This window comes from Aulonocara stuartgranti, assembly GCF_965226115.1.
Source record: "Aulonocara stuartgranti genome assembly, chromosome: 8".
Taxonomy (NCBI): Eukaryota; Metazoa; Chordata; class Actinopteri; order Cichliformes; family Cichlidae; genus Aulonocara; species Aulonocara stuartgranti.
The window spans coordinates 8,934,184-8,949,167 of record NC_138959.1 but is presented as its reverse complement, the minus strand read 5'-3'; the positions used below and the strand labels follow the sequence as shown (position 1 = coordinate 8,949,167).

Sequence of the window (14,984 nt, the reverse complement as noted above, 5' to 3'; positions counted from 1 at the left end):
GGCGGTGTTAAACTGCACTGTGCATTCACGGAGCTATAACTGATAGTTGATCTTTGGAATGTGGTTTTACTTCCCCATTAACAGGGTTGGCAAATAAATGGTAAAATGGCCTGTATTTGTATAGCGCTTTTACTAGTCCCTAAGGACCCCAAAGTGCTTTACACATCCAGTCATCCACCCATTCACGCACACATTCACACACTGCTACATTGTAGCCACAGCCACTCTGGGGCGCACTGACAGAGGCGAGGCTGCCGGACACTGGCGCCACCGGGCCCTCTGACCACCACCAGTAGGCAACGGGTGAAGTGTCTTGCCCAAGGACACCTGTGTCAAGGTTACTGTGTGCCAAGCCGGAAGTATTTAAATAAATTTGCTATTGTCGTAAGTGGAAAGTTCCACAGCTCTAATGGAAAATACCACATTTCCATTTGTAGTGATGTGGGATGTGGGAACAGAACATATGCTCACATTGGTTACTACTATAGTTTTAGGACCCTTACATAGCATAGTCTCTGTTATAGTGTGTACACTGTCATTATTATAGTCTGTTCAGAGCGCTATGCTTCCACTACTGTAGATATATTTATAGCACTGTGTAGATCTGTTTACCACACACTAGTACATCTGTATATATGTAGCACATCTGTATGTTATACAGATCATCTCTGTATATGTATATCTATACATATGTATACAAAAGTACATCTGTACATTTGTCTGTAGTTCAGTCCAAAGATGATTAATTCATTGACACCCTAGGCAGGACGAGGACCCCAATTCTCACCTCCAAAGTACACAGTCCTTTTAGAAAGGTCATTTCAAGAATGATTTTCTGTGTTGAGTTGGGCATAACCAGTTCAAAAGCTCTCGTAATATCTATAATACGAGTCACTGATGTCTTGATGCATTCTCAATCATCCAGGAAAGTAAATCTCCACAAAGTTGATTCTGTTCATCTGGATGTAGCGTTTTGTGGGAGAAACGTTTCGTCACTCATCCACGTGACTTCTTCAGTCTCAGCTGACTGCAGGTTTCCCCAATCTTATAAACAGTACATTTGCATAATGACTGAAACCAGCCCACTGAAGGAACAAAGGGCTGGGAGGTCAGTTCCTTAATCTTAATTATGCAAATTCTCATGGCCATTGATCAACAACCAATGACCAAAACCCACTGATCAAAGCGATCAATGGCGGAAGATGTACCCTGTAGGTGTAAATAGACTGCAGAGTCCTGGCCTGACGAGGCTTACACCTACAGGCCAGTGGACACTCTTTCAAGGATGAGGATGTACACATCTTGGACAGGGAGGAACGCTGGTTTGAGCGGGGAGTCAAGGAGACCATTTACCTGAAAAGGGAAAGACCTGCTCTGAATCGAGGAGGGGGCCTAAGGGTACATCTTTCGCCATCTTACAATGCTGTGATTGCAGCCATTCCCCAACTCTCTGTGAATGGTGCTCACGGCCATTGAACAGTGGGCTTTGATCAGTGGGTTTTGGTCATGCTCCGGCTCGCTGAGCTCCTCTGGCTCAGGCTGAGCAGATCCGGGTGGATTCCTTGCATCCTTAACATAGAATGTTCCAATGCAGTCTATGCCACAACCAGTCTGGCAAATCCGCCTTCTTTGGATCTTGTGTGTTCCTTCTATACTTCCTGCATGTGATGCACTTACAGATGTGTGAGGCAACTGCACTGCTGCATCCAATGACTCATATCCCATTAGATCGCAATTCATTTACAGTCATACCTCTTCCCTGATGCTGTACTTTCTTATGATAATGCTGGATCAGTAAAGAAGACATGTGGCTTGCTTTTGGAAGAATGGCAGGATGTTTCATGTGTGGATGAAGATCAGATCTTGTCAAGTGGCCGCCTGAATGCTTCTCTTTGGACCAATCTGATTCTGAAAAGTTTAGTTTGTTGTCTTTCCTCAACACTTGTACTTCCGTTGGGATTAAGACCTTTGACTTGCTTAGCACAACATTTAAGACAAGCAACAGCTCATTTAACAGCTCTTTTCCAGCCAGAAAACTTAGTCAGGCGGTCCAACAATGTTCTATTTACCTTTGTGCTGGTGTTGAGCACCTGAGCCTTTTAAAGTTCTGGATCATTGTCACTAACCTCTCTCACCTTAGCCTCCCTTATGGGTAACTCCGTTTCCCGCAGAGTCTGGCCCTGATTTGAAGCAACGAGCTGATCTGCCGATAACCCTCTCAATGCATGGTCCACCGGATTGTCTTCGGCTATCAGCAGCTCTCCTCTAAATTCGTACACTTAGAAGAATACGCCCGACCCATTGTTCAAATTTGGGAAAATGAAGGATGCATTTGTCGGCCGCATTTGGTGCAGGCTTCAGATTGGGACAGCCTTTGCTGCCTGGCTGTGATGTAATCGGCCTTCAAATGCAGCCTCCAAAGGATGCAGCCCCTGAATTGGGACCTAGCATATATGACTGGTTGGTTACAGGAGGACAAACCTGTCATATCAGACAGTATCAGTCGGAATCTGGAATAACTCTAAACCAATAAAATATAGGAAACAGATCAACTTAAAATTGGAATTAATTAAATGGTTCATTAATAATTAAATGCCCATTCATTTCATTTAAAGCTTTTAATACATTATTTATTTATTTCCAATTTTATTTATATTATATATTATACATATAATTAATTATACAATTATATATTCAATTAATACAAATTTGACATTTAATTGAATTTACATTTAATCAATTATTTAATGATGCATTTATTTAATTCATTTTGGTACACCTGGCCTTGCGGCTGTGTTCATGAATTAATTTTATCTGTCAGTCTCACCCATCAAATTCAGGGGTGGGGTTAACACTGATCGAGTCAAAAGCATTGCTTTTGCCTGGTGGCCATTGTTTTAGTGGGCCTTTCTCAGCATCAACAACAGACATGTGGAAACTTACTAAACTATACTTAGAAATATCCTGTTTTTGTGTCACCAAATACACTTTTAATATTGTTATTGGCTGCAGACAGAGTCAGGTTGAGAGTGGATGCAAGGCGAGCTATAGGCTAGAGAGGAGGTAAGAATGCAAGATGAATCCCTGAGTAGTGGGTAGTAGTTTTTTAACATGATTACTCTCTTCCTTGTTGGCTGCTGCGCTTTATTTTATTTTTTTAAATAACACAATGTGTACATATATCCTCTGGTATGTCATGTCCTTTCGCATATTGTATAAATAATCATAGTGGGCCGCCATGACCAATAAATGCCAAGGTCTGGTTAAATCTGACATCAGCGTGGAAATAAAACATGGCTGGTAACAACTATAGAGTAGGGAGAAGTTTTCTTTCAAAGCACAAGATCCCTGTCAGTCCCTGCATCCTTAAATGTCTCCAGTTGTCCCGAGTTCCCTCTGACTGTCTCCTTGGTGCATTTAAACCCGTGTTCCTCCCTGTCCTCATCGTCTGTTGTCTTCATCTCCATTATCAGTCATCATAATTTTACCATCTCTGTGCAAGTCTGCAAATTTCTTTATTAAATAATAAGATTCTTAAATTCATCAAGTCTCTCTGTGCCTGGGTCCTCGCCACAAAACATGACATCACTGTTTTGTACATTTTAACAAAATTTAATCCCCAAATTTGTGAAAGAAAAGCAAAACACTTTTTTGAAAAGTCTGTAACAAAACCATCAAATCTGATAAAGGTTATTTAAATGCTGCTAAAGACTACTACTGCCAAAGAAGAATGGATTGGAATTTAAAAAAAAATACATATCCTAACCTGCGGGAGAATAATGAATGATGCTCACAGTGAGTAAAAAGTAAACTCAGTGCATTTTTTGGACAGAGATTCACTTTTAATGTGTATGTATAATATAATATATATACATAAAAATACACTCCAAAAATAGAAGAGTCCTTGAAATGTACAAAATATTATTAAAAAATTGAGACACCTTGGCCTATGGTACAATGTATACAATGTATGAAAAGATCTTTACTGCAGATACTTCTATGGCTCTGCAGATTTTTTCTTTTATTTTAACCTCACCTTGAGGTTGGCAAATCTGTCTATCACATTTTGGTGGTCAAGTCTCTCAAGCATCTCTTTCTCAACTGACATCACAGCCAGGTGCTGAAGTCTGCTTTGACCCATGGTCCTTCTCAGCCAGGTATGGAGCTGAATCAAGACACTAAAAGACCTTTCACAGCTACAGCTGCTAACTGGGTTTGTTAGGTCAACCTGAATAACAGTTTTCACAGTGTGGGGAAGATCTGATTATCCAGCCTCCTACCTAACTATATAAAGAGTAACTGAAGGTTAAATGCAGCTAATATGTCCTGTTTTAAGCCAGGCCACCGTAAATGTACTTTTATTTATTCACTCCACATAAAATGTAATAAATAAGTCATATAATACAAAAACCAACTATTCACATTTCAACTTTTAACTATTTAAATTTTTAGCTTTTTCCTTTTAAACAAATTTAAAGTGAAACAACACAAAACACTACAAACCAGAACACAATTAAATATAAATTAAAATATGAAAACAAAAAGAAGATGCACATTCTCTGTCATATGGGTCTGCATGAATAAACTTTCTGAATCCTTTATCATCCGTAACTGAAAATAGTTGTGGATGATTACTATACCTTTCTAATGTGACATTGTTGTCCCTGGCTCTCTTTCTCTCTCCCTCCCGCTCTGTTCCTGTGCTACTGCGAGTGTAATTACCGCCCCGAGAGAGAGGGTGAGAGACCAAATGAAACAAAACAAAACAAAAACCCCACAGCTTGCAATAAGGAGCCAGCTCGCGTCGTTCAAGTCAAAGATGCGGCTCTAAGAGCCATTTCGTTAGTGACCGACACATCACTACTGGCTAGTCCAACTTCAGTAACCCTACAGACGTCACTGCTGTTTAGTTTTCTCTCTTCATTTATGTTGGAAGTGACAGCAGAGCTGTACGTTTTTATTTTTTCAGAAATCTCTTAGTCAGAATAAACAGTATATCGCGACAATGACAAACTGAAACACAGGGCTTAAATACATAGAGCGAGCAATCAGGGAATGGACAACAGGAGGGAAACACAGCTGGGGCAAATCAGAACTGACCAGACAAGGAAGCGTAAACTGAACACACTGAGGTAAGACAGAGACCTTCAGAGTAAAACAGGAAACACATAACACAGACTGAACAAAGACACAGACTCGCACGCACTGCAACAGAGGGAACAGAGACGTGGGACCAGGGCAGACACAGACACTGACTGGACACGGGGATATAGCAACTAAGGATACACAGAGACGCAAACTAGACAAGGGGATACAGCTGACAGGGGAGACAGAGCAACTAGAGAAGACAGAGACATAAACCATAAGACAGAACTCAAACAAAAACTCAAAGACTAGAAATAATAAATAATATAATAAACTCAAAAACCCTGGGTCAACGACCCAGGCATCCTAACAGTTTGAGACATCGTTATAAAGACATCCATCTTTTAAATATGAAACATTAGTTTAAAGCAAACTAACAAACCTCTTCTCTACTCATACAGCAACCATAAAACAATCACAGAATGTGTATTCATGTGTTTCTTTTTGTTTGCAGATGTGCTGGATTCAGCGAAGCTGATTCCAAAGGCAAAACAGCCACTGCTTCTCCCAAAACCAGGTGGTGATGGCTGTGTGCGCTGTGCTGTGGTAGGTACTGGAGGAATCCTGAACGGCTCAAAGAAGGGGGTGGAGATCGATAGCCATGATTAAGTTGTTCGGTAAGAATAAACAACCCAAGCAAACCTTGGTTGGTTTTGTTTGACAGACACTACTTCTGACTCACAGTAAAGTGGTGAAGATTTACTGCCATTCATGTCAAAGTTATTCTTATAGCTTTTATCTTGATGGTAGTGTGAAAATGTAAAAATACTACTACAGACAACCTTACTAATTTTCTGTTGTTAAGAAGTAATAAGTATCTTTTTCTGTTCTGGTAGTCGGTCTGGAAAAATGAGCATGGGTAAGAAGACTCCAGGTTAACGAAGGATGTCAACCTTTTAGTATTTATCACCCATACCTAATTTCTTGAAGCAAAGAACAAGTATTGTGAAAAATACTTGACTTTGATGGGGAAACCTAGGGACACTTCAGGGTCATATGGCAGGCCCATTGTAACGAAAGATAAAGTAGTGTTAAACATACCCTGCTTTATCTGTCTTTGTGACTCTCATAATTTACAAAATAAACTTCATTTTGTATTCAATAAGACTTTAAACTAGTGAGAGGTAGAAATTAGAGAGCAAGAGAACCTAAGGGTTGTTTTATCATAGACTTCTGAGCAACTTCTGTACAAAGAATACAGGCTTAAATTACTTCCATATTGGCTTTACTCTTTAGATGTCCAGCCTTCATATACAGTCTATGATATATCTCATTCTAGAGAAATTCATTTCATTCATTTTTTTGTATACTGCCAAATAACAACAACAGTCACCTCAAGGAAGGAAAAACTATTCTGCAGTCATAAAAAATGTTGTTGTTTTTTTATCAGTGCATGAGGAATGCCTTGTATGTTTCAGTAAGACATACTATTACGTCAGTGCATACTATTACATCTATTACAACAGCAGTTCTCCATCTGCTAAACTGGCCTGCCTTGAGTCCACACCCTACAAAACCTGAAATACCTTGGTGAGACATGAAATGATTAATACGATAAGGAGGTCAAGTCAAGTGGCTTTATTGTCATTTCAACCATGTGCAGTGGTACAGTACACAGTGAGGTGAGACAATGTTCCTCCAATAGAAAACCGCAACAATGGCAGTGGGATGTGGAAAAAGACTGAGCATTGTGCAAAAAGTAAAAGTATGAAGGTAGGTGTGTGTGTGTGTGTGTGTGTGTGTGTGTGTGTGTGTGTGTGTGTGTGTGTGTGTGTGTGTGTGAGATTGTGCAGATAAGTGCTTGAGGTAGTGACGCATATGAAGGTATGTGTGTGTCAGTCTAGTCACTTAGTGTTCAGGAGTCTGACGTCTTGGGGGAAGAAACTGTTGCCCTAGTCTGGCAGTGAGACGCGCAGGGTACCCCCCTCGCGTCGATAAGTGAAGCAGAGGGAGCCTGACCATGCATCACACATTTGACAAGTTGGGAGTGAGAACGTGTTGGATTATATCTTTCACCTCTGAAAGAGGGGTATGTATAACAAGATCACATATTTTCTTTTAATGTTTGTTGGATCTTAGTGGTTGGGTTTGTTTTTCAAATTCAAATTCAAATTCAAATTTTATTTGTCACACACACACAACCATACACAGTATGACATGGGGGTGAAATGCTTGTAGCTGTACAATGCCCGACCATTAAATGACAGAAAAAAAGTTTTACAATATTTACAATTTACAGTTTACTACAAAAATTTACAAATTAACTTAGAAATTTACAGTAAAGAATGTGCAAATAGCAGAAGAGATTATAAAGATAAGGATTATAAATTATAGGAATTATAGGATTATAGGAAATGTGTGGTAGTGCGTGTGGTGACGTGTGTGAGAGTCCAGTCTTATAGTGACGTGTTTGGGAGAGTCCAGTCCTACACCTGGTTCAGGCCCCAAATAGCCTGGGGGAAGAAGCTCCTCCTCATTCTCTCTGTTTTGGCCTTAAGGGAGCGGAAGCGCTTCCCAGACCTCAACAGTGAGAAGAGTCCATTGTTGGGATGGGAGAGGTCCATCATAATCTTCCTAGCTTTGGACTTGCACCGCTTGGTGTAGATGGACAGCAGGTCAGGGAGCTCTGATTGAATGATGCGTTCTGCCGAGCGCACCACCCTTTGCAGATCTCGTCTGTCCTGCTTGGTGCTGTTCCCAAACCAGGTGCAGATGTTTGCCGTCAGGACGCTCTCGATGGTGCAGGAGTAGAAGTTCTTGAGCACCTTCAGTGGCAGATGGAAGTCTCTAAGTCTTCTGAGGAAGAAGAGATGCTGACGGGCTTTCTTAACCAGGGTGTTGATGTGACAGGACCATGACAGGTCCTGAGTGATGTGGACACCCAGGTATCGGAAACTGTCCACTCTCTCCACTGGCGTGCCACTGATGATGAGGGGTTTGTAATTCCTCGCCTGCTTTGTAGTGAAGTCCACGATCAGCTCCTTAGTCTTGCTGATGTTTAGGAGGAGGTTATTCTCCTGGCACCAGGTCTCCAGGTTCCTAATCTCCTCCAGGTAGGCCGTCTCGATGTTGTCGGAGATCAGGCCCACAACAGCAGTGTCGTCAGCAAACTTGACAATGGAGGTGGTGTCGGATGTGGCTACACAGTCATAAGTGTACAGTGAGTACAGCAGGGGGCTTAAAACACAGCCCTGAGGCACTCCAGTGCTGAGTGAGATGGAGGGGGAGACTTGTTTTCCCACCCTCACTGATTGGGGTCTGTCTGTGAGGAAGTTGAGGATCCACTGACACAGTGATGAGCTGAGTCCTAGATCCGTCAACTTGGTGAAAAGCTTAGAGGGAATTATTGTGTTGAATGCTGAACTGTAGTCCACGAACAGCATCCTAACATAATTCCCTCTGCCAGTGTCCAGGTGACTCAGGGATGTGTGGAGCAGGTGAGATATGGCATCGTCTGTGGAACGATTAGTCCGGTAAGCAAACTGAAGTGAGTCGATGGTGGCAGGAAGTGAAGAAGTGATGTGATCTCTCATCAGTCTTTCAAAACACTTCATCACAATTGAAGTCAGTGCTACTGGACGGTAGTCATTGTGGCAAGCGGGCTGTTGTTTCTTTGGAACAGGGACAATAATGGACTGTTTGAAGCACGTGGGAACCACAGCTTGGGCCAGGGAGAGGTTAAAGATCTCCGTGAACACCGGTGCTAGTTGATCAGCGCAGGCTCTAAGGACCTGGCCAGGGATTGCATCTGGTCCTGCTGCCTTCCTGGTGTTCACCCTCCTGAAGGTGTTCCTCACGGCATGCTCTGTGATGACGAATGCATTTTCTTCACTGGTGCACTCCGAGCGCGCGCAGCCCAGTGGCGTGTCTAGAAAATTTTTGTTGGGGGGGCCAGGTAGGGGCACAGATTTGGAGAAGGGTGGCAGATGTAATTGGCAGATAATGTTTAAAAAAAAATTCTACCAACCATTAACCATAATTCAATAATCCTATAAACCTAATAACCGAATGCGCTTTTAACTCTTATTAGAATGAGATTTTAACCACTACGGTGCAAAGTTTTTAGATACTGCGTTGATAAAGTACAAGAGATACAATCAGTGCTTTGTCAGTGTTTACTCAGCATTCAAGGACAGCAATATTTGCATAGTATTTTTACTGACATGTAGTGCACATATGTTTTGGGCAAAAACATTTTTGAATATTAAAATACGAACATTTGTAACAAACAATTGACAAATTAGCCAGTTCCAATGTAAAACTTTATCTGCTTATTAAAAAAAGAAGATAATCTTCTCACAAACTGGTGTTTGATTTTGAAACAGGAAAAAAGTGGGGAAACAACTGAAAAGACTAACATTTGAATAAAACCTGAAAGCAAGTAAATACTTTCTCTGCTGCCTTATGGTAAACTTTGGTAATATTGATCAAGAACAACACTGGCTGATGATGAAATACAGTCAGCTGGCATGGTGACACTGCCAGTATTAACCTGCAGGGCTGGACTGGGACAAAAAATCGGGCATTTTGACTACAGACCGGCCCACCAGGTATTAAAACCATAAAGCCTTTGAATGAAAACAAATGCTGTTGTGACAGTGATGTACACTGTCTTGTTGGTATATGTATGATTTCTATACATTTTACATCAGATAAAAACTTTGGTTGAAAGATTTAGATAATTATTTAATAAAAGCGAGATATTTTAAATGAGAATAAGAAAGAAAAGTAATTTCTTTGTGCTCCACCTTTCCCTGTTAATTCCCTACCTGGCCCCCTGGCATAACTTTGCTAGACCCACCCCTGCACAGTTACCAGCTGTCAGCTACGTAAAAAAGGATCCTGGTGTTATTTGTCTCTCAGAAACAGTTCATAACTTCCCTTCAACTCATTCCTGTCACCTAAAAGGTAAACCTGTTTCTCCATCACCTGTTCAGCTCTGATGATTCAGTAAGGACATCTCCTGGTTTCATCTTCATGTTTCCCTCTCACCACATATACAAACCGACATCATGACCAGCAGCTTTACAGCTGTGGCTCCAGCAAACATCAGCTGATACTTGAAATTAATATTAAATAAATTCTAACAACAGCTGATCAAGCTTAAACGTGCTGCTGTTGTTTAGCGCGACATCCGCTGGTTTCCTCTTTCTGGCACAAAGTGGGCGATAAACAAACAAGAGAGACGATCAGCTGATCATTGATCAGTTTCATGATTGAAGTAGCAACAGAAGAGGGAGGGGGAGAGAATGAGAGAAGAAGAGGCAGCTGTGCAGCGTAAACACACAGAATAAATCCAGCTTTGTCTTTTTCCATTCTAGCTAAAGTTTGGGACAAACTGCGTCTGTTCTCAGCTCAATACCAAACGCATAATATTTTCTCTGAATGAGGGACCATTCCATTTTTAAGGAGCCGTTGGCAACTCTACTAACCAACCTTATGAATAAAATAAAGTTCACTATCAGTAACATCATAGCAACTGAACAGCTGTACAGAAACTCCTTCATGCTAGCTCGGGCAGTATGAGTTATTGCAACTGACAGTAAAAAGTCAGCACAACAAAAATAAACTCCACCTAAACTTGGTTTATATCTGACCCAGATAGACTGCAGGTCATAACTTCTTACCTGAAGTTCAGTTCACCTGACACTCGGACTGGCGGCTGCCTCGGGGCTCTCCTCCTCCTGCCTCCCCTTCCCTCATCCACCTGCTGGCCTCTGTGGAAGCCCCGCCATAGCCACCACCAAACAACTGAGTTATTTTTACACATCGACCTGCATCTGGCCAATCCACCATCTCTCATTGTTCATGCCCTTACAAAATAAAAATAAAAAAATAAGTCACCGGGCATATGCCCGGTATGCCAGTCCAGCTATGCAACCAAATCTGCAGCTCCATACAGCAATGTTACGACTCAGATGATATCTTATAACTCATAACTCTTATGTTAGCTGCCCTCAGTAGCATACTGTCTGAAATATTCGAGGGCTCCAATAATTCTTTAAGTGTTATTTTTTCCTTGGGATTCTAATTTCACCGAAGTTTACTAAACTCAACAAACTTAATATTACTTACCGGGACATTTATTCTGTCCTCATTTTCTTTCACCGAAAAATTGTTTCCAGCGGTGCCGTCTTTCGTGCTTGGCTCTCCTACCTTTGCTAACGTGATGCGCATAGCGCAGAAGCCGATGCTGCATTCACTTACACTCGGATATCTGAGCTTCACCGTGAAAACATAATCGGACATTTGATATTTGATTGAATTGTATTGTTTTGCCTTTGGGGTGGCACCTGGGGTGGCCAGTCTGGTTGGGGGGGTGGCCTGTGCCCCCCCAGGCCACCCCGCTGGACACGCCATTGGCGCAGCCGTTTGTTGTTTTAATTGCTGCGGCGTCGAAGCGAGCATAAAACGTGTTCAGCTCATCAGCCAGTGAAGCATCTGCATTCATCATTGAAGAAGCTGGTCGTTTATAGTCCGTTATAGTCCGCAGTCCTTTCCACAGGCTCCTAGAGTCGCACTGTCGTAGCTGTGACTCTAGTTTTTCCCCGTAGCTCCGCTTTGCCTTTCGGACCGCGCTGCGCACGTTGTAGGACGCAGCCTTGTATAGGTCCATATTACCGGAGACAAGCCCTTCATTGTAGGCAGCGGTGCGTGATCTCAGAGCGTCGCGGATGTTTTTATCCACCCACGGCTTCTGGTTGGGAAACGTTCGGATGATAGTTCTTTCTGCTGTGTCGTCCGCTAGTTTCCGATAAATCCCACAACCGCTTCCGTAAACATGTTGATGTCATCAGAGCTGTGCCGAAACATGTCCCAGTCTGCGTCATCCAGTGCGTTTTATAGTACACTTTAATTTCTAGGGGTGTAATGGATATAGCATTTGGCTGTTTGCCTTAATGTTATGGTCTTTTTTGTCTTTTAATTTTTGTTCTTTATTGTTTCCAAAGTTTTACTTTCCAGAATTTGTTGAACTTATGTTTTTTACAACTCTTCTGTAGATGTTTTCGACGTTGCCTCAAATTCCTCTATCACTTCTACCTCTTCTTAAAGTCAATAAAGAGTTCTTTTACTGATGGCATGAAGTTGGCTTTAATGTTAGTTGTAAGATCTTGGGGTTGTTACAGCTTCACCTTGATCACAAACTACGCCACCGTCGAACTAAAACATAACATAAAATCCAATGAGATAGTAAGACGAGTGAAGTAAAGACATAAAATGATCTATATAACATACAAACATACCTCGCTGGCTGACCCATGCTTTGAGGCAGAAATGAGCACTTTACAGATACTTTTAAGAAACAACTTTCTCTGAATTAAATTGGCTTCTCTTGCTTCAACTTGCCATGCTCACACATCAACATGGCGTGCATCTCCCTCAGGTGCACCAGTGGAACCAACATGCAGTACAATAGTTCCTACATGAGAATTTTCACAATAAATGAACTAATGGCATATAAAATATGCATAGTGCAAAACAAAATACATTAACTGAAAGTAAGGCAGTAAAATTCCTCAACTACATCAGCGATTACTGAAATGGTCTCTAACATTTGTAAACATTGTGCAACATCTGCATGTAACATCATCTATAAAGCTATATTATGAATGAAATAAAGCTGACCTTTGTGGGATGTTTAGTGTTTTTATCATTGCATTCAATGTCGCAAACTCACAATAACAGCGTCAACGCGTTAGCGCGGTTAGCTCATTAACGCGTTAGCGCCATCCAGCCCCACACTTGCTAACGGAGATTTGCCGTGTTAATGCGGTTATGCCGTGTTAATGCGGTTATGCCGTTAACATCATTTTAATGAGATTAACGCTGACAGCACTAGTTTATTTTTATTTTTTTATTTTATGTTCTTTTGTTTGAATCTGCATGCTCAATTTGTCTGTCACTTTGCAGCAGGAGTTTCCCCAATAAGGGACAATAAAGGGTTATTCTATTCTATTTTATTCTATTTTATTCTATTCTATTTGCTTCTGCATAGAATAGGACATACAGCACATCCCAAACAAACTGGTACAAACCAGATACCCTTTATTCCATACTTTGCACCAGTACAAACAATTTGGCAGTCACATATTTTAGTCTCTAGTTTTCTTTGATGCAGCTTTTTTATTTTGCTTTGGTGAAATGCTTTTTTAAATATGATCTTCTCCAAAATGTAGTTGTGGGCATAAATTTTAATATATTTCTCAAAACAGTGGTTGGTGTATTTTATGTAATTGTGTTTTTATGAATCTATATACATCCCCCTGAGGATGCCAGTAAGAGGACATAGTTTTCGCATTACCTTAACAACAACAATAAAAACCACCACCACCAACAAAAAACGTTTACTTGCACAGCACTTACTTACTCCCAGAGCTGAAGTGAAAGAGTCATGAATCTTGTTTATTATAGTGACCACCTGGCACTCTCTCCACAAATGTGTTAGTTCGTATAAGCCTGAAGCCATGGATGTTCTTGTGTGAGTATTGATGTTACTATTTTTCTACTTTAAATGGTAAATGGTAAATGGCCTGCATTTGTATAGCGCTTTACTTTGTCCCTAAGGGCCCCAAAGCGCTTTACACTACATTCAGTCATCCACACATTCACACACTTTATGAGAGGTAAACAAATTTATACAGTGTCATGTCACACTGAACATTGACATTATTCATTTCAACATTATTCAGTGTCATGGCCTCATGCAGGAGATCAAGAAATACTTCTCCTATTGCTGTTATTCTGTGGCAGGCCAAACTTTTCAAAAACTTAATGAAGCACCATCCATTCAGGCAATCTGGAACAACAAAACAATATCACACCCATTCCAGCCCGCACTCACCAGCTCAGTTGCTTATGAAGCGTAGCATGAACTAAGTAGAACATTTAAGCGTGTCACAACATCTCTGTTTACATTTCATGATTCATTCTAAGTATTTCCTTACTCATTGTAACCTTTAAACTTTCACCAGAGGCAACAAGTGAGTGAATAAAATGTAGGATAAAAGAAAAATAAGGATGCTAGATTTGTCTTCATCATTAAAACCCTTGGAGAAATACGGATATGTTGGATATATGTGTAATATATTGCAGATACTGTTAACATGTTTATATGAAATATTAGTCTTTACCACTAGATGGCAGTAAAGGATTCGCTAGGCCAATCCAAAAACCTACACCTGCCTTTAGGCAACAGTCAGTTAAAAATAAAGAGATTCGGTTTATCCACACTGTGCTTTTATGCAAAAATAAATCTAGTGTTTCAAGCTGCCTGAGTTACTCGTCAAGTGAATAACTGTTACATTTGCAGTATTTTTGGTATAGAATTCCTTTAATTAGAGTGGGATTGCAGCAGTTGTATATATACAAAAAAGCATATTCAAGAAATCAATATGATTTGATCAATTTTGACAACAAATATTATTATTTGTGCTTCTGACGCAATTAAAAACAATTAACCCTGCTTATAAGTAATTCTGTACTTATTTAGTACAGTTGAGCATTTTATTTTTAATTAATTAACTTAACACTATCATTGCATTGTACAGTAACAAAAATATACTAAATATTTACTAAAATAAAATGCAAATTGTTATAGTATCAGAATCTGAAAATGTACGTGTTAAGAATCCAGCATTGAAGCTATTACTTTGAAAAGGTTAGGTTGCATGCACTCAAAGAAGGGGGTGATCGAACGATTTTTCAATAAGAAAAAAACAAACAGAACAAACATGTTGGCCATGTTTGACAGACACCACTGTTGGAGCTATTTGTTCTTTATTTTTGTTTTTGTTCTTATTTTTGAAATTAGTTAAAGTTTGTTGTTAGTTTACTTATAT

The 14,984-nt window shown here is 40.5% G+C and overlaps 1 protein-coding gene across 1 annotated transcript in view; it reads right to left on the bottom strand.

The window, feature by feature from the left end:
• The window catches only part of LOC309712742 (alpha-2,8-sialyltransferase 8F-like), a 48,287-nt gene extending 35,748 nt beyond the window's left edge, over positions 1 to 12,539 (bottom strand). The window contains exons 1-3 of the mRNA XM_082543795.1: positions 12,390 to 12,539; positions 11,221 to 12,306; positions 10,773 to 10,862 (exon numbers count right to left, since the gene is read on the bottom strand). Coding sequence (XP_082399921.1) covers positions 10,773 to 10,862; positions 11,221 to 11,228 — 98 coding nt within the window. The 5' untranslated portion in view covers positions 11,229 to 12,306; positions 12,390 to 12,539. The remainder of the gene's footprint in view (positions 1 to 10,772; positions 10,863 to 11,220; positions 12,307 to 12,389) is intronic.
• Positions 12,540 to 14,984: the final 2,445 nt, after the last annotated feature.